The sequence below is a fragment of the Typopeltis vanoorti genome, chromosome 21 (assembly GCF_054136105.1).
Source record: "Typopeltis vanoorti isolate ZY-2024b chromosome 21, IOZ_Tvanoo_1.0, whole genome shotgun sequence".
Lineage (NCBI taxonomy): Eukaryota > Metazoa > Arthropoda > Arachnida > Uropygi > Thelyphonidae > Typopeltis > Typopeltis vanoorti.
In genome coordinates, this window is record NC_143569.1 from 55,534,144 (window position 1) to 55,555,716 (window position 21,573).

Below are 21,573 nucleotides of genomic sequence, written 5' to 3' on the forward strand. Positions count from 1 at the left end.
ACACACCCTACAATTATATGGGGTAAATGGAACATTGTACACAGCTGCTGTACATAGTCTATATTTAAGATTTCAGTCAGCAGTTAGAATTTAAAAGAAATACAGGAAGATAGTTTGATGTAAAATCACGTATAAAATAGGAGTATACACTCTCCACTGTTATTTGTCTTCTATATTAATTGCATTGTGATAGAAAGTGGCATTAAAATCTGGTATTAGAATTGGAGGTATCAAACTTAGCTCTGAGTTATGCAGATGATGTTGCACCCTAGAATTTTCCAGGATTTCCTAACTGAATAACAGTTCTAACAAATTTGACATAAAAATCAGCAATAAAGAAACCGAAAATAGGTAGGAACAATGGAGAACCTATAGGCTAAAGGACAAGTTTAAGAAGAGAAGCTGGAAAAATTATTTTGTAATGGAGTTTATTACCATCCATTCAGTAACATATATAAGAAATTCCTTAAAGGGGGTGGGGGGGGTTCTATAAAAAAAGTTCACTATTATCTACCAGAACCATTTCATTTACCCATCATGGATTCATCATTGTCCTTTGGGTGAACAACGATAAATCAGTACTCACCTGTCATTTCATTTTTCATAGAGAAGCTGTATATGCACTTTTGAGATCTCCTGGGCCACAATTGCAATAATTTATATTAATTAATAGCTGAAGTAAATGATTGGCTTTCTGATGAATCTAATGTTAGAAATTTCAAAAAATGACTAATGGTGACCAGAGCTTAAAATTAAATTAAAATAAAATTTAAAAAAAATTAAATTAAATGAATCATTATTATTTTAAACTACTGTACTGATGATGTCCTAAGATACTTAGGATAAAATATTTACAATTAAATAATTTTCACCATGGTTAATACTTGTGTTTCTTTTACTTATGATCGCACCACAGGTTTCGTTATTTAAAAAATAAATAAATAATAATGTTAGAATGGTGTTAAATAATAGATCAATGCATATTCACAACTAACAATTATTTAGATATTTCATTGCCTATATTCGGCTGATATTATAACAATTTTGCGCTTTACAATTTAGGAACTAGTAGACAAGAGAAGAAAATTAATGGAAGACTTTAATCAATACAGAAAGACCAAAGAAGAAGAGTATAGCAGTCAAAAGCAATACCGACTTGAGCTTCGTAATAGTAAGTATAACTCTTTCTGGTGATATTTATCTTGATAACCAGTAATTATTATTTGTGTAATGCCAATCTTCTAAAAGATTTCCAACACCATACATCTCCTGAGAAAGTATTATATTAATAATGCACAGAATTACTTCTAGTTTCATTGCAGTGATTTTTACATCACCTTCACCTTTCTATTTAATGTTTGGCTTGGTGGCTATTCATTGCCAGGTAATTTGGATGTGATCTTTGCCTATCATGACATTAATAATGTGTAAATTAGGGTTTGGGAAAACTTGGTGTTCTGAGATTCAATGAAAACTCATTGAGTTTTTATTGAGTCATCAAGGCTGAGTCTAACCCAGATGACAAGTACACTTCCAAAACAATTACAAAAATCATTTATTTGTTAAACTAAAAAAAAAAAAAAATTCTATTTCGAAAGTAATTTTATTGTAAATAAATTAATTGTTGAAAATTTAATTCATCATCATCATCATCATCATCACTGCCATGTACCCTCAAGGGGTGTACAGGATATGACAGTACTACATGAAAAAATTACATCATTACTAACTTCCTATCTACAATTTTCCTCCAAATCAATCTGTTACTTGTCAAGACTCCAACATTATCAGATCTTATATTTGTATCGTCTAAGGCACTTTGTACCGTATCAATCCATCTATATCTTGGTCTTCCTCCGGGTCGTTTTCCTGCCAACCTGGCAGAGAACACTTGTTTTGCTAATCTTTCCTCTCTCATTCTGTTTAAGTGACCATACCACCTGAGATTAGTTCTGCTAATGCATTCTTGGATGCTGACAATATCAAGTTCTTTCCTAATATCCTCATTTTTAATATGATATTGCCATTGATGCCATCTGTTCACGCCTATAATCTTTCTCAGGACTCTCATATCTGCGCTCTCTAGTCTTTGGTCAAGTGTTTTACTTCTGACCCAGCTCTCAGATCCATAAGTTAAAACTGGTTTGAACACTGTCTTGTATACAGCTAATTTAGTGTTCCGACTAATTTCTCTCTTATTCCATATGAATTTATTCAATTGACTTCCCACCATACCAGCTTTGCTGATTCTGTTGTCTATTTCTATATTTAATTTACCATCTTCAGTAAAAATCGTGCCTAAGAAGCTGAAACGTTTTACTTGTTCCACAAGTTCTCCATTCACAACACAGTTGACATTTTCAATGATTCTGCCTATTTTCATTGTCTTTGTCTTTTTATTGCTGACCTTCATACCATATCTATTACAACAGCAATTGAATTTAGTCAGGGAATCTTGCAGACGTGTAGCGGATTTATTTAGAAGTATAACATCATCCGCATAAAGCAAAGAGCTGAGATTAACACCTCCAATTTTTATATTAGGTTTAATACCACTTTCCTTCATAATGTGATCCATATAGATAATGAATAACAGAGGGGATAATGTACATCCTTGTCTCACACCAGATTTAACATTAAACCATCGTCCTGTACTTCCTTCAATTCTAACTGCTGACTTACAACTCAAATAAAGACTAAGTATTGCTTAATATAATGCCCCATTGACACCATATAACTGCAGTGTATTGAATAGCTTCTCTCTTGGCACCTTGTCGTATGCCTTTTCCAAATCGACAAAACTTAAATACAGATCTTTGTTATATTCCCATGCTTTCTCGACTATTTGTCGTAAAGTGAAGATCTGATCCTGACAGCCTCTATTTGGCCTGAATCCAGCTTGTTCTTCACCAAGCTTTTCTTCCACAATTCTGCTCAGCCATTTCTCAAGTATACTTGCATAGATCTTGCCAGGAACACTCAGTAGGGAAATACCTCTGTAATTCTCACATTCAGTTTTATTTCCCTTTTTATATATGGGTACTATGAGAGCTCTACTCCAATCATCGGGAATTCGTCCCTCTGTCCAGGCTTTCTGAACTATGCAGTGCAGCCACTGTAAGACTTTTATACCACCATACTTCAGCATTTCTGGTCGAATATCATCTACTCCTGCTGCCTTTCCACATTTCAAGCATTTGATGGCTTTTTCTACTTCAAGTATGGATATGTATTCCTGACTGCATGCCTGGTCAGTGTTTTTTATCACTGTGCTGTCATCACTGCTTGTTTCATTTAGCAGTTTTTCAAAGTAATTACTCCATACTTCAAGGATATCTTTTTCTCCTGTTTTCATGTCACCTTTATCATCTCTAACTCCTTTTACAGCACTCCTTCCTCCATTCCTAAGCTTCTTCAACAACCTCCAGAATATTTTGCCACCTTCTTGATATTTATTTTCTATATTCTTGCCAAAGTCCTCCCATGACTTTTGTTTAGCTAGTTTTACACACTGTTTAGCTTTCTTACATTTGTCTCTGTATTCTGTAAGAGTAAAAGCTGACTTATTTGCCAGGAACTTTTGATATGCTTTCTTCTTTTCCTTCACTGCCTCTTTAACTTCCTGTGTCCACCAGGGAGTTCTGATTTTTTTATCCTTGCACACAACCTCACCACATGCCTCTCTGGTAGAATCAATCAATGTTTTCTTCAGAGTTTGCCACTGAATCTCCAAGGTTTGATTCCTGTTCTCAAACTCTTTCATTTTCTTTTCAATAATCTTTCTGTATTTTAGTCTACAGTTCACAATTGAGAGCTGCTCAACTTTTATTCGCTTTAAAACTTTCTTACATGTTATTCTTTTCAATATGAAATTCAATTTTATCCTGCTCAAGACTAAATAGTGATATCTTCCAATTTCAAATCCTCTGTACACTCTGGTGTCCTGCACCAGGGAGAAAACATCACTATCAACAATAACATAGTCAATGAGACTTTTCTTATTCCTAGCCTCTTCTCTCCATGTGAATTTGTGCACATTTTTATGTTGGAACATGGTGTTAGTAATAACCAGTCCATGTCCTGAGCAGAAATCCAACAGGTTTTTGCCATTATTATTAGCTTTGCTCTTTTCTCCAAATTTTCCCAAAATATTTTTGCATGTCTCACAATCATTTCCTACTCTGCTATTTAGATCCCCAACAAGGACCAACTTTTCCTTTTTCATTGTGTCAGTTGCTTTTTCTAAAACGTCAAAAAATTCCTCCACTTCTATCTTAGTAGAACCTTCTGTGGGACCATAGGCACAAATAAGTCTCATTGTCCAGTTCCCCATTCTCATATTTGCCCACATTACTCTACTTGAGACTGACTGCCATTCAAGAAGATTAGCCTCGTATTTTGTGTTGAATACCATGGCTACTCCTTCTTTTTCTTGATTGTCATTGCCTGAATATAACATTTTGTATTTATTGCTCAGAAAGATCTCACCAGTTTTGGTCTTTTTTGTTTCAGTCACCCCTATTATGTCGATCTGGTACTTATCTAATTCCTCAGCTAGCTCCATTTCTTTGCCATTCAGGCTTCTTATGTTGATAGTACCGATCTTTAACTCTGGTGATGTTGAGTTAGGGTTTGCTTTCAGTTTTGTTCCAGTAGCTGACTTTTCGCTGTTCGCCCTGGTTCCCTGGCGAAAACCACGGGGGCCTTGTTTAACCGGGCGATGCCCCAGCCGGCATGAAATTTTGTCATGTTGTACCATCATTTTTTATTTTGGTTTAACCAATAAGAATACAATTTGGTTGGCTAAATCCCAAATTGCCAGCCCATCCTCGTTCGTTCAGTATCAAAGTAGATACCCAACAGGGTGCACCACGAGAAGGTGAGGATTGGACATTAGGTCAGAAGCCCTAGTCGGTTCTCCGCATTCCTTTGAAGGCTATGTGGAGGTCTCCCTCACAAAGCCTTCAAAATTTAATTTACACTCTATATTCTATTTTACTTAAATGCTACACACAAATTTAGAATGAAGACCCAATATTATCCTTGGCTATTATGCAGATCTATATATTTTTTTAATAGTTTCATTGAATAAAATAGAATGTGGTTTTTTTTGTTTGTAAATAATGACATTTATTTTTATTCAAAAATTTCTTCTTTGAATTTTTTTGAATTCACTTTCAGGGAAAAAAGTCTTCTCTGTAAAAAACATTGCAAAATCTAAGATTTTAAGTAACAATTTTAATTTTAATTAACAATTCTCAGAATAAGTAACCTCAACTTTATTTACATGAAGTTAACTGCCAAATCTGCTGAATAAAGAGTTACATCTTGTCCACTAAATGCTTTAACAAACACTTTAATTTGGCTTTAATGAATTATTCAAATTATAGAAAAATTGAATGTTGAGGTATTTGATTAAATCTGCACTACCATTATCTTTAAGATGCTTTTCATTAAATTTAATAGTCTTTAAAATGTCGAAACTTTATCAAGCAGCAAGTTCTAACATGTTTTAAAATACTGCATCTTCCCAATTCACTTTTTGTTGCAAATGACCATTGCATACACAGTTGAACTCGTAAGACTTCTCAACATTTTGAATATTTTCATTTAAATCATAAGAATTTACTAATTCAAATTTGTCGAATTTGAATTTTTTTCTTCCTCATCATTGTCTGAAAAATCCTCTAAATCACCAAAGCTATTCTCAAAACCTTCATTTTAATCAAACTTGTCTTTTTTTTTTTTAATAGAGAACATCACAGATTGCTAAATGTAATGTGTGATTGTCATAAATGATACAAAACTTGCTATTTGTGGTCATAATTGACCATAATGTTAGCCATTTGATTCAGCAATATGCTTCTCAAAATTGATGTTGAAAGCGCTCGAATGATTTCTTTGCATTTGAGACCAAATACAGATTGTAAATTTTGCTATAATTTCCATACAGATTAATGTCTCATCTTTAAACCAATCCATTTATCAAGGGTGAGATCAAACCTCTGATCTTCCCACAATTTTGCTTGGAATGACACCATCATCTACATATTCTTCTCATAAGAATTATGAATCTCTCTCAGCACACTTCTTTTAGCCTTAGGAAGCATAAAATAAAACTTAATATTGTGATTGCTCTTTTGATATATTTTCAACTAGGGCCAGTTCATAAATAGCTATCAATGCTTTATACATATATGTATATAGAAAGTTTTTTTTTTTTACTTTAGGTATACTATACGTTAAAGATACCAAGCAATTGTATAAACTTGGTTTTAATCCTTTTTCCCAAGTAAGCAAACAGACAGGTAAGTGAAGTTTGCACCTGAAGTATTTTCAGGTCTGAGGCAACTCGTGGTAAAGGTGGAGTAAGCTCTGATCACTTTCCCTTGGTATCTCTCCTAATGCAAAGCACATCTCCTTGCAGACATGTATGATGTTATGCATTAAGACCTTTATTGAGGTCTCATCAGTGGGATCCAGACCCTGAGATGCTAAGGTTGAAGTAATGGAGAACTTATAAATTTTACCTATACAAGTTGCCACCAAGTGCTTTGACCTTTAATCTCAGGATGAGAGAAAGATGTAGAAAGTTTTTTTTTTTTTTTTCCCCTTTGGGTATACTATATATTAAAGATACCAAGCAATTTTATAAACTTGGTTTTAATCCTTTTTCCCAAGTAAGCAAACAGACAGGTAAGTCAAGTTTGTGCCTGAAGTATTTTCAGGTCTGTGGCAACTTGTATAGGTAAAATTTATAAGTTCTACATTACTTCAACCTTAGCATTTCACGGTCTGGCTCCCACTGATGAGATCTCAATAAAGGTCGAAACCAGTCTGGGTAGTGGCCCTTCCCTTAATGCATAGCATCATACATGTCTGCAAGGAGATGTGCTTTGCATTAGGGGAGGTAAATGTTTAAATTGGCTATCAGTATGAGCAAAAGTTAATGGGTGTTAGTTTAATGTCGAGAAATGTCAAGTTATGCATTTTGGGATAAATAGATTACGAGCTGTGTATCACATCAATTGCACTGTACTCCAGGAAATGGATGAAGCTAGAGATTTGGAAGGGGGAGGTGGTAGACAGAGTTAAAGTTTAGAGGACATATTGCTAAGGTTGCTAAATTAGCCCATAAGATTACTTGGCTAGTGAAGAACACATTAAAAAGCAGAGATAAGGAAGTTGTCATTCCTCTTTATCAGACCTTGATAGGCCCACATCGGGAGGAAGCCGTGCAGAGGATTCAGAGGCAAGTGACCAAGATGGTGAGTGGCCTGTGGAATGTTCCCTATGAGGATAGATTGTAGGTGTGTGTGGATTGCAGAAGTCAGTTGATATGTGAAAAGTAGGGGATGTGATAGAAACATTTAAGTTGCTTAAAGGAGTTTGTAGAATAGATGCAGGGAAAATGTTTTGGCACTTGGCTAGAGAAACCAGAACAAGGGGGTCATCTCTGGAAGTTGAATAAAGGTGTGGTCAGTAGCAATGTGAGGACAAGATTTTTTTGCTTGGAGAGTGGTGAATGGGTTGCCAGAGTCAGTTGTTAGTACTTTGTCTGTTAATAGGTTCAAGGAAAGGTATGATAGATTGGGTGTCACTCCGTGGAGGTGCTTGTATAATATTAATAATAATTTCCAAGCTTCTTCAATAGCCTTCAGAACATTTTGCCACCTTCCTGATTTAGCTACTTTTACACATAGCTTAGCTCCCTTACATTTACCTCTGTATTCTCTTAGGGCATCTGTTGACTTATTTGGTAGAAAATTTTGGTGTGTTTTCTTCTTTAACTTCTTGTGTCCACCATGGTGTTCTTATTTTTCTATCCTTGCATACAACTTCACCATATATCTCTCTAGCTGAATCAATCAATGTCTTCTTCAGTTTGCCACTGAGACTCAAAGGTTTGGTTCTTGTTTTCAATTTATTTCATATTTTCTTCAATATACGAATAGTTGAGAAATCATGGGAATATAACAAAGATCTGTATTTAAGTTTTGTGATCTGGAAAAAGCATATGACAAGGTGCCAACAGAGAAGCTATTCAAAATGCTACAGTTGTATGGTGTTAGTGGAGTATTATATCACGTAATACTTAGTCTTTGAGTTGTAAGTCAGCAGTTAGAATTGAAGGAAGTACAGGAAGGTGGTTTAATGTTAAATTTGGTGTCAGACAAGGATGTACATTATCCCCTCTGTTATTCATTATCTATATGGATCACATTATGAAGGAACGTGGTATTAAACATGATATCAAAATTCGAGATGTCAATGTCAGCTCTTTACTTTATACGTATGATGTTATACTTCTAAATAAATCTACTATTCGGCTAAATTGAATAACTGTTGTAATAGATATGGTATGAAGGTCAGCAATAACAAGACAAAGAGAATGAAAAAGGCAGAACCATTGAAAATGTCAACTGCATTGTAAATGGAGGATTCAAGAACGCATATTCCATATGCTTTCTTGAATTTAATATCATGCCTACATTTCCATCAAGGCAACCAACCATCTGTTGCTTTAAATCATGACCCATACTGTGACTTCTTTTTTAACATTAGACCACTGATTTAGAACAACCTCAATATCTGGATCTTTATCTTCATGCCTCCCTTTTTGAGATGTTCCCTCTTTTCCACAGCATGTTCATTCTTTTTGTAGTTTATCTTGCTGTTGTATCAAATGTGCAATTTATGATTGCACATTTGATACAACAAATCACTACTCGAGTTATCTTTACTGAATGACAGTGACTGGGTATTGGTAGAGATAACTCGAGTAGTTATCTCTACCAATTATTTTTATAGTTATTGAAGGAAGTACAGGAAGATGGTTTTATTTTAAATCTGTTGTCAGACAAGGATGTACATTATCCTCTGTTATTATTATCTATATGGAGGATCACATTATGAAGGAAGTGATAATAAAATTTTATCAAGAAGTGATAATAAAAAATATTTAAAAAAGTCTTGGTTATTGGGAAAAGTGCTAAGCCTCGATGCTTTAAAGGGCTAAGAATGGATAGTTTACCAATTGAGTACTGTGCTAAACAAGGTACCAATAAAAGTTCCTCGTTCTAACCATTACTCCCTATATCAGTGAGTAATGATACTTATTTTTATCCTGCTTGGAAACAAGTGGTGATCACTGCATAGTTGTTGTTCTGTTAATGTGAATTCCTACATATCTTGTGTAGGAATAAGATGTTAGTACTGAATAACAGCTCATGTTAATCCATGTGTTGAGCAGAATATTAATTCAGCAGGTATTTGTTATTATTTCTTGCTTTGTTCTTTTGTCCAAATTTTCCTGTATGTCTGAGATTCATTTTCTGTTCTGCTATTTAGATCTTCAACATGAACCAGCTTTTCCCTTTTCTTCCTTTCTCTTTATATCAATTGCCTTTTCTCAAGAATGTACTCCCTGGTATATGTTATTGTGGTTGATAGTCAGTGTAGAATTTCACTGATTTCATTGAGTAGGTAGGAGGTAGAATAACATGCTTCTGAAAATTACAAGCATTTAGATTATATCATGATTTTTTATAAATGTGTTCAAAAAGTAAAATTACAATAATGTGCATATTTATAGGGACACTCATTCATTGTGACAATTTTGATGAAAGAAGAAATTAGTGGGAATAATCAGTGCATCAAATTCCTGTAGCAATTAGAAAAGCCTGGTCTTTCATAAAATTTTATAGTACAATCTCAGAATGAACCAGAAAATGAAGAGCCAACAGTATATAGGCCATAGATGGGCACACCTTACAGGAATGAATATTGCTACTCACTATTTTCCATACTTCTGCAATATGGTGGAAATGTAGTTCTAGAAATAGCTATCAAAATGCCTTTGCCAGAACTTGGTCCTAACACCATTACTAAATTTAGCAAAAGTGACTCTGTTTACATATCTAGATGTTTCTTTAATTTTTTAATAGTGTTCGTTAGATCTTTGCATAAATTTTTTTCCATTGATTAAGTATAAGTTAGCAATATCAGCAGTTGGGAATGTTTATATTTCCAAATAGTGTTTGTATTGTATTCAGATCTTTATTAAGTACTTTAGTAAAAAAAAACAGTATTCTCAAGGAATTATAATCATCCATAGCCAAGTTTCTATTTCTACATATAATTTTTTTCTTGGATTTGTAGTATCACTGAAATAATATACATTTTGTTTAACATCCAGATATTGACACAGATGAACTAGATAGTGAAACAACAAATTTGGAGGAAGAAGTTGTTGAGTTCTTAATAAAAGAAGAAGCTGAAGTAATTGACGAAGACGAAGAGTAGGGATTCTTTTGTCAGAATTTATCTGTGTACCTGAACTGAGCGTGAAGTGGTGCTTTTGTGGGAATTTATACTCAGCCATCTTTGGAAGCCCTGTGTTCAACTGGGTCATTGTGTACAGTAGATGAAAATAAAGAATTTTCCTAAACAAGTGTTTTAAATGTTTGCTTAGAGTTCCTTAAAAAAATTAAGATTTTATATTGTGGGAAACAGTATACAATTAAATATATGGTTGTAATATATTTGATTTCATTTTTAATGTTAATTATTTAATGTTGAATAATATACTTGTGTACCCTGTAGAAATGGTATTTGCATCTATTGTGCTAGACTGTCCTCAGAAAAAATTCTAAGTTCTTTTCTGATCACTGACAAACTTTTTCAAAGCTTTTCTTTAACTGATTCCCAAGATTGTTGATCACTAGCATGGCATGTAGGATTTCCTCGTACTGGAAACTCAAGTTTTTAGCCCTGCCTCTTAAGAAAATCAGCTGTACAATGGTTTTGTTACAGACACTAATACAAATGTTATGACAGCAAGATAGTAGCAGTAGTAGCCATACTCTCTCTCTTGCCGATAAATTTGGTCTCATTATTGGGTAATACTTGAAGGGTGTGGACTAGGTGCCCATCTAGTCACAAATTATGATTAAAGAACTCTGCCTACTCTCTTTTGGGAATGAAGATTTTAGAAGAAAATAATTTCATCTGTGTTCATTCAGCTAATTAAAACATCCCTGTAAAATTGGTCACTGATATTGCCAAATAAATCCCCTAATTCCTTTTATTTCAGGACTGAGGGAGAAGTTCACTCTTCACTGGTAGCCTGTTGGAGAATATCTATCACTAATTATAAATGCCATCTGTCACCATCTATTTGTCCCTAACACAGTATATTATTGTCTGAGATGGTGTGGATTCTATGGCTGATTTTCTTGAGTTTACAGGGGGAGAAACTTGCTTACTCTTATCCAAAATCAACCAACTTGGGAACCAGTCAAAGAAAGAATTAGCAAAGTTCCTCTAGCTGGGGACTAGATTTGAACTGAAAATGGCTGTCTTCAGGCAGCTTAGCACCATGGGTATGACATCTAAGGTTTACCAATGTTGATTAACACAGTGTGTCTGTTACGTAATGAGATTGATTTTTTACAGGACAGCCCTTTAAATAAAAGGAACAAACCTGCTTATAATTTGATCGCTAGACTGTGTTGTAATCACAGGTGTAACTTTTGAGTTAGGTGACGCAGCAATTTTCATGTGGCAACCATTGAAGTAAGAGTCACGATGCAACTTCTGAGTATGTCAGAAGTTGCATCATGGAGCAAAGAGCTGTGCTAAAATTTTACTGTAAATTAGGAAGAAAAAAAAAACTGCTACAGAAGTGTACCAAGACCTACAGAAATTTATGGAGATGACTGAGCCATTCACAGGTGTTACACTGATTTTCAACATTTAAAGAGGGAGTACCTGGAGAATAAACTATGCTGTGGATGACCAGTTTCTGCACGGAAAATATGATGAAAGCTAGGGAAATTGTTGCCCATGACAGATGAATAACCACTAGGCTACTCTGTGCAGCTTGGTGTTGGTAAGACAACCAGATTAATCTCAGAAAGAGAGTAGCATAAAATTTGTCAGAGGTTTGTTACACACATGTTGACACATGAACAGAAAGCACCTTGTATGTCAAAATTTCATCCATATGGGTGGTCAAGATCATGATGTGTTGCAAAGAACGTGCCAATGATGAAAGCTGGTGTTTTGAAAGGTTGCAAAAATCAAGTCAGTATTATTTAGGAGTAATGCAATGTCTGCAGGCCTGCATTACATGTCAGGAAAGAACTGTTCCACAACAACAATTGGTTTTTTTGCACGACAATGTGCCCGCACACACACACTGTGCACTTCCTGTGAAGCAGTTTCTGGCTTCAAAGTTCATCTGTGTGATCACATCCCCCTATTTGGCTTCTGCAGATATTTTCCTTTTTCCAAAGATGAAGTGTGCCTTAGAAAGGGAGCAATTCAGTGACGTCGAGACATCTAATGCAGTGTGACCCAGAGATTGAAGGAGGATCCTGTTGAGGATGTTTAGAATACCTGTGCAACAATGTAAATGTTGTGTGGAGTTGGAGATTATTTTGAATCTCTGTAATTGACAGTTCCAAATGTAGTTCTTTGATTTGATATAATTGTCTCATTATTTAATTGGCACACTGTGTACAGGAAAATAAAATCAACCAGTATGCAGTAAATATGACAAAGATCCTATGTAATTTCATCTTCATTACAATTAAAATAAATTAATCCCTTTTCCTTTTGAAGTAAATTTAGTGTAGAGGTTGGAATCCATCCAGAGAAAGCTCTATTACCATATCAGATTTCAGAAAATCCTAGAGAAATGTTTTTTCATTTGTATGCTTGCTGCTGCATGTATTAATTATATATATATATATGTAGAAAGTATTTTTACCTTGGGTATATACATGTTAAAGATACCAAGTAATTTTAAACCTGGTTTTACTCCATTTCCCAAGTAAGCAAACAGACTAAAAGTCAAGTTTGCGCCTGCAATTGATGCAAGTCTAACTGATCCCACAGGTAGTGCAGGACCAGGGCAACTCGTGGCAAAGGTGGAACAAGCTCCGATCACTAATCTTGATATTTACCCTTAATGCCAAAACACATCTCCAAGAAGGGGATGTATAATGTTTTGTATTAAAGGCAAGGGGCCACTACCCAGACCGGTTTCGACCTTTATTGAGGTCTCGTCAGTGAGAGCTAGGCTAGAATTAGAAATACCAAGATTTAGTAGTACAGAGCTTGTAACTATTTCGCCAAAACAAGTTACCATAAGGTGTTTTAACCTTATTAAATAAGAATCTCTGGAGGAGATATAAATGTAGAAAGTATTTTTACCTTGGGTATATACATGTTAAAGATATTACTTGGTATCTTTAACATGTATATACCCAAGGTAAAAATACTTTCTACATTTATATCTCCTCCAGAGATTCTTATTTAATAAGGTTAAAACACCTTATGGTAACTTGTTTTGGCGAAATACTTACAAGCTCTGTACTACTAAATCTTGGTATTTCTAATTCTAGCCTAGCTCTCACTGACGAGACCTCAATAAAGGTCGAAACCGGTCTGGGTAGTGGCCCCTTGCCTTTAATACAAAACATTATACATCCCCTTCTTGGAGATGTGTTTTGGCATTAAGGGTAAATATCAAGATTAGTGATCGGAGCTTGTTCCACCTTTGCCACGAGTTGCCCTGGTCCTGCACTACCTGTGGGATCAGTTAGACTTGCATCAATTGCAGGCGCAAACTTGACTTTTAGTCTGTTTGCTTACTTAGGAAATGGAGTAAAACCAGGTTTAAAATTACTTGGTATCTTTAACATATATATATATATATATATATTAGGATAACCAAGCAATTTTATATGCTTGGTTATTTTAGCTCCTAATCCCAAGTATGCAAACAATTAAGTTTGCGCCTGAAACAAAGTTCAAGTCTAAAGATGGTACAACACCAGGGCAACTCATATATATATATATATATATATATATGAATGAAAAAGTTTTAATGACTGTTACCGAGAGATAAATAGATGACAAGATATATTTAAAAAGATACTACTAGTTTCGTTGAATAGATCAGCATCCCCAGGTATCACAATCAAAGAAATATATAAAAAAATTAGACTTAAAATTGTAATAACAGAACAAGTACAAAAAGACAGTAGTGTGTTTGAAAACAAAACGCGAGCTTGAGTTCCAAACAAATGTATACTACGCGCCAGTACTGAACAGAAGCAACGTGTGCATCAGAGAGAGATTGTAACTCAAGCTGTTGTTGATATGAGAGGAATTCAGAGAAATTTCCCTGGATTCGACAATCTTTCTTTCGAGTTCATCATAGCACATGGATGTTAGAAGTTTGAGTCCAGTTTACAATGTGTTGGTGGCCTTCGTCTGAGTTAGCTGAAAAGAGAACATGGCTAGAGAGAGAGCTCTAGTTCTGTTATAGGAGATATCTCTAAGATGTTCATCCAAACGTAGAAGGATGGATTTGGCAGTCTGCCCATAGTATGGCTTTCACAATCACACAAAATCTTGTACACTCCTGGAAACTGAGTAGGAAGATGTTTCTGTTTATGTTTGCTAAGTAATGAACGAAGTTTTGGAAGCGTAGTGAAGCAAGTTTTGAAGTTAAATTTTTTGAGAATCTTGGCCAGTTTTGGTGAGAGAGAGCTGATGTAAGGCAAGGAGATGACAGCTCTTGGGGAAGAGGGATCTTCAGAAGTAGTTGAGTGCCTGGGGGAAAGAAATTTGTCAATTTTCTTTGGAGAGAAACCATTGTTAACACTTTCATTGCCAAGCTGAAAATTGGAATTTCGTGTGGTGGCCAAATTTTTTTTATTTTATTTAGTTAGCGATAACGCGTGATCGGCCGTTTGGTGAGAACTCGCATCGCGCGATATCGTTCATTGCCAAGCTGAAAATTGGAATTTCGTGTGGCCAAATTTTTTTTTATTTTTTTATTTAGTTAGCGACGTCAACGCGATAACACCTGATCGGCCATTTGGTGAGAACTCGCATCACGTGATTGGCAATGAACGTGTTAATGAAAGTTTTTTAAAGAAAAATGAGTTCATTTTTAATTTCTGTTTCTTCTGTAAGTAATGATTTGGCTCGGTGAGCTAAGGTGGAAATAATACCACATTTTTGTGGGGGATAGTGATGGGAGGAAGCATGAAGGTATCTATCAGTATGAGTAGGCTTTCTAAAAATTGAGAATTTAATGCTCTCAGCACATCTGGTAAGTTTGAGGTCTAAAAAGGGAAGGCAGTCATCTGATTCCAGTTCGAAGGTGAAAGAGATTTTTTTCATGGCACTTGTTTAGGTGGTCTAAAAATAGAGGTTATTGACACTGTCTTCCCAGATGAGGAAAATATCATCAATATAGCGGTACCAGACTTTTGGTTTAAAGTGAAAGGAATTAATAGCTTTTTCTTCAAAATCGTTGAGAAATATATCCGCGAGAATTGGAGAGAGTGGGCTGCCCCCATAGCCAGACCTGAGTTTTGTAAGTAGATCTTATTATCATATTCCAAGTATCCTGACTTTATGCAATGGGAGAGAAGAGCAAAGAGTTTTTTTGATAATTTGTTCTTGAGAAGATTGAGGACTTCTTGAGCAGGTACATTTGTAAAGAGAGAATATCAAAACTGGCCATTAAATCTGTTCTTTTAAGTTTGATGTCCTTGATTTTAGAAACAAAATCTGCAGAGTTTTTAATATTTAATATGTGAAGAGGAACTTCCAGAAAGATTTCTTAGAAAACTCGCGAGATATTTGGAGAGATAAGTAGGAGAGTGTATGCCCTCAACTATAGGTCTGAGTGGGCAGTTAGTTCTTAGGTCACTTCATCCCTTGATACCTCGACTGTATGGTCTCCCCAAGATTCACAAAACTAACTGCCCACTCAGACCTATAGTTGAGGGCATACATTCTCCTACTTATAATCTCTCCAAATATTGGAGAGATTATCATTGGACGAGTGTTTTAGAACGCTTGATTGAAATTATAAAATTCGTTGGTAGCCAACATTTAGATTTTCGCGGATCATCTGATAAATTATATGAAAGGAATAACGGCATTTTTTAAAAAATTAGTCGAACTGTTTGCGAAGTCTGATCCCGTTATGGAAAATCATGTTGAAAGGGCCCTACAATGAAACAATAGAGTACACTATTTAAGTAATGACAGTCAAAATGAAATATTGGAAACTTTAAGTAACGCAATCAGGGATACAATTTTATTATCAATTCGAAAATCTAAATATTCCATAATTTTAGACTGCACACCTAATGCAAGTAAAACAGAACAAATGACAAGTATTATTCACTTTGTTTCCTGTGACAATGGAATTGTCAAGATTAGGGAAAACGTTTTAGGTTTTGCAGATATATCAGATTCCACAGGACGTGGTTTATGTGCAACAATAATGGAACAACTGGAAAAATGGAACATTCCCATTGAAGACATGCGAGGATGTCTTCAATGGAATGTTCAATGAAGACAGAGCATGATAATGGGGCAAATATGAAAGGGAAAAAATATGGGCTCCAAAATTTGCTTTTGAACAAAAATCCTCGAGTTTTTACGTGCCATATGCTGCTCATACTCCAAATTTAATCATTAACAATGTAGCCAAAGGGCATGCAGATACAATTAGTTTCTTTGCAATTATTCAAGAAATATACAATTTCTTTTCATTCTCTTACAAATGTTGGGCAATCCTTTTAAAGTTCGTAAAAAAATTAACATTGAAACAGCCATCAGAAACGCGATGGGAAAGTAAAATTAATGCAATCCGCATTCTATGATTTACGATGCACTTTTTGAAATTTTAAATAATGAAAATTTTAATAAAGAAACTCAGCATGAAGCACAAACATTATGTGCTAAAATAAAGGACTACAAATTTATTTGCTCTCTTATAATTTGGCATGATTTACTTAACAATAAACCCTGTGAGTAAAATGCTTCAAGACAAAAATATGAACATTACACTTACTTTAGAATCTATTGAAAACTTAAAAATATTCTTATAAGAGTATCGATCAGATACAAATTTTAAAGAAGTTCTAAAAACGGCAAAAGAACTGAGTGAAGAGGTGGATGGAGAACAAGAATTTAAAACTGGTACGAAATTAGACGACGAAAGAAGACACGACAATTTAACTACGAGCATCATGACGAAACGCCACAATCGCCAGAAGATAAATTTAGAGTGAATGTGTTTTATACACTTTTAGATTGCAATGTGTTCGTTAATAGAACGTTTTGAAGAACTAAAAACATATTATGATAATTTCAATTTCTTGTATAGATTACTACAAATTAATAACGAAGATTTACGAAAAAATTGTGACGATTTAGAGATTCTCTTGAAGGACGGCGACAATAAAGACGTAAATGCAATAGAACTATGACGAGTTATGTGCTTTCCGGGATATTTTTCATAAGGACAATTTAAATATTCAAAACCCTTTCGATATTCTTAATTTTATTGTGTCCAATAATTTATCTTTCCCTAACTTTTCAATTGCTTTAAGAATACTATTAACGTTACCTGTTAGTGTAGCGAGCGGTGAACGTTCCTTTTCCAAGTTGAAATTGATTAAAACCTACTTAAGAACAAGTATGTTCTTAACATTATTATGTAACATGTATTATATCACAAAAAAGGCTTGTTAGTTTGGCGTAATTAGCTATTGAAAATGATGTATGTGCGGAATTAGACGTTAAGACCATTATTTCTAATTTTATGAATATGAAATCAAAAACCCTAAAATTTTAATTAAAAAAATTTCAAGTATATTTATGTAATTTAATTTATTTTCTGTTACTTAAATTAAGGGGATATTAAATCCCGCATAGTTTTAAAACCGAATAATTAGCTCTTTATACTTAAGTTATTTTCTGTTATTCTGTAAAGATGTTATTTTTTGAATACTTATATTAATTGTTCTAAATATTTCTGAATTCGTTTCTTATTTTCGCATCTATCTTGCGTTTCGTTTATTTTCCTAAAAGATAGTTCCACTTATAAAAGTTATTAAAAAATTTTTACAAGTTACTAAGAATTTAGTAACTTGTAAAATGCAAGAATGTTTTAAACTTCACTTCAAACAAATTTTAACTTTAATTAAAATTCATTTTAATTTCGTTAGCGATTCAGGTCAGTGAGAAGGCTATTAATCCCTGTATCATTATATTCAACTATTAAAGTGATGTGGCTTTATCAAAATTTGCTTTAGCTTTTGAGAATTTTTTGAACATTCGAGTTTTTAACGATTATCCTGCCTAGTCAACACTCCCGGTTCGTTACATTTAGCGAACCAACGTGTGGCTGTTCTGTCAAAATTTATTTAAGAAATTTCAAATAATTTAAATTTTTATTATCGTAAAGAACCACACACGCCCGGAGCGCTTAGATAGAAATTGCATATGGGCGGAAAAGACCCTAGCGCCGGCTCTGATTAGCTTAATTGAAAAATATAACATTTCATCTACAGAAGTAGCCATGAACATTGAAAATCTTCTAAACAATTTTAGAGTCCAGAAAAAATGAATTGTTGGTAACTACTGATGTCAAAAAAAAAAAAAAACTGGAAATGTTAGTAGATTCAGGAGAAATTAATGAGGCCAAGTTTTTTGATGCAGTTGAGAATTTCTATGAAACCAGCTTAGAATATGTCAACAAGTGGAAGTGCAGTTTAGAAAACAGAGAAGTTCAAGTGGGTGCTACTGAGGATAGGCTGACCATACGTACCATTTTGAACGGGACAGTACCGTGTTTTTTTTTTTTTTTTCATATTTCCCGGCAGTCCCGTCGTTATAATAAAAATGTCAGTTTTGTCCAGTTTTTAATAAAAACTATAAATATACTTTCATAATGGTCAATCATAAATTATTATTTATACCCTATAATCGTATGTCAATATCATGGATACCAGTGATTTGTATTAACATGGAGTCTCATTGTTCGATACTAAATATCGATATCTGCAGTGATTTATTCAGAGAAAATAAAAAATGCAAGTTTTCAACACTCGTGCATCTCAGACGCGCTGTATTGTTCTGCTGAAGCGATAGTTTTTGTTTTGCCTGTATACTAACCGGTGGCTTTGTTATTATTCAATGCTAGTGGTTTAAATTTCGTATTTTTTAAAGTTTTAAGTCTTATTTTTTCAAGCTTAAGTCTATCCTTGCAATGTCAAAGAGGCGAAACTGCAGTTTTAATGGCGATCCAGGAAGAATTGAAATTCATTTAACTGGACAAGCTGTGTTCAAGTGATGGAACAAAAGTACAGATTTTTTCTGAAATGAGCTAAAAACGCCTAGACTCTCAAGGCTTTTGTAATATTATAGAATTTATTCTTTGTCTTCCAAGAAGTACAGCACCTGTTGAGAGAATATTTTCTGTTATGAACAGTATGTGATTAAAGGAGAAATCTAGATTAAGTGTTGAGACAATGAGGGCTATGTTAGCTGTAAGACAAAATGGTGTCATGGAGTGTGAGAAGTTTTATGATAAGATGTTGAAAGACTGAAATTTGCTGCATAAGATCACTTCATCTGAGAAATATTCATGGTACGATCGTGGTGAAATACAATCACCCTCTACGTCTACCTAAATTTTTGTATGGGTTCTGTCACTGAAGAATAATGGGAAGCTCAATATGTTTATGTAATAAAACTTTTTTTTATTGTCTTAATTTTTCATGAATACAGATTATTACATAACCCCTGTCCCGTTTTTGTCTCAAGGAAGCCTAACTAAGGAAGACACCTAAATGGATAGAAATATACAGGACAGCCTGAACGAGGACTCATCACACGCACAGAAACCGAAGAAACTCGTGTATTCGATCAGTAGACCATCATAAAATCTGTAATTGTCAGGTAGTTGGATACATGGAATAAAGAAAACATTCCTGTATCTGATAGATGGATACAATTTTTTCTGAAATGAGCGAAAAACGACTTTCAAAGTCTTTGTAATATTGTAGAGTTTATTCTTTGTCTTCCTGGAAGTACAGCACCTAAGGTGTTGAAAGACTGAAATTTGCTGTGTAAGACCACTCCATCGGAGAAATATTCATAGTACGATCGTGGTGAAATACAGTTCCCCTCTATGCTGGCTAAATTTTTCTAAGGGCTCTGTCACAGAAAAATAATGGTAAGCTCAATATGATTATGTAATAAAACTTTTTTTTATCGTCTTACTTTTTCATGAATACATATTATTACATAACCCCCATCCACTTTTTGTCTCAAGGAAATATGGTCAACCTAGTAATAATTAATTATATTCAGTACATGCATAGAGCCTGTGTAGCTCAATGGAAGTAGTAATAACACAAATGAAGAATTAAATAATAATTGCCCAGTTGAAGATGAAGAACTTCCAAACAGTGAAATAATTCAAACCATCTCGGTAACACAAATTACAGAAAAAAGTAAAACGGATTTAGAAAACGAAGTAGAGAAATCAGAATGGAATACTAAACAGACCCCAGTAAAGAGAGCAAAAATGAATTTTACGCCTAACATCACCAAAAGCCGGAAGTCAAAACCCAAAGAAAAAAAAAATAGCTAAGTGTAAATATATATATATATATATATATATATATATATTTTTTTTAGTTTTTGTTTTGTATATGTATGTATGTATGTATGTGTGTGTATATATGTATATCTAATTGTGTAAAAAAAAAAAAAAAAGTAAATAGCAAATTACTCCTTAAGATAAGTCAGTACTACTCTAGTAATAAATATGTAGATTAAGATATACTACCAGACATATGTATATGTTCTTGTATATACAGACACAAGGACGGTAGAAATGTCAATTGTAAGAAATGCAGATAACATAAGTTCATAACATGATAATAACCCAAAATGTTAATAGGATATATTATCCATTTATAGACCTGTAACTAATTCTGCAATTCAGAAAAATTTGTATATAAGAAACTACAGATTTACCTCTTAAGTTAAGCAAACAATATAATATTAAAGCAAGATGGAATTCCTTTATGTAAAAATAAGAGTGCCTACAAAAAAATAAAATCTGCATGAGATATAGAGATACTACCAAAATATATACATATATAAATGTAAATAAAAACATAAGCAATGTATGTATTTTAAGAATAAGATGTGCATTTAAATTAAGTTAATAAAATAGTCTTCCAAAATATGTGAACAAAGATTTAAAATGAAGATATATGTAAAACGAATCGTACATATGGAAAATGTCAATGCTAACATATATACTGTATGTATGTATATGTATATATGTGTGTGTGTGTGTGGATGGGTGTATATATATATATATATATATATATATATATATATATAAACGAGAATAGACTGATCTGATAATGGAACTTATAAATAGACTGAAATCACGATGTAACATATACCAACAAAAATAACAGCTCAAGCAATTCAATAGGACAATAAGGAAAATAGAAATTGAGCATGTGATGTTGTATCTTATTTAAACAGTGATTGTAAAACAGGTGTCATAAGTATATCGTAACGAGTAAACGAAAATGCCTAATAGAATTAGTAGCCTATGTACAAATTGTAAATAGCTGTATATATATTTATTTTTAAATGTACACAGCTGCTGTTGTTGATACAAATAACCTCAGTAGAAGTAGCCTCAAGAAATATAAA

At 33.8% G+C, this 21,573-nt stretch overlaps 1 protein-coding gene across 1 annotated transcript in view; it reads left to right on the plus strand.

Moving 5' to 3' along the window:
• eIF3b (eukaryotic translation initiation factor 3 subunit b) overlaps window positions 1–10,453 on the plus strand; it is a 242,628-nt gene extending 232,175 nt beyond the window's left edge. The window contains exons 16-17 of the mRNA XM_090410856.1: window positions 1,063–1,171; window positions 10,199–10,453. Of these exons, the coding sequence (XP_090266982.1) occupies window positions 1,063–1,171; window positions 10,199–10,305 (216 nt within the window). The 3' untranslated portion in view covers window positions 10,306–10,453. The remainder of the gene's footprint in view (window positions 1–1,062; window positions 1,172–10,198) is intronic.
• Window positions 10,454–21,573: the final 11,120 nt, after the last annotated feature.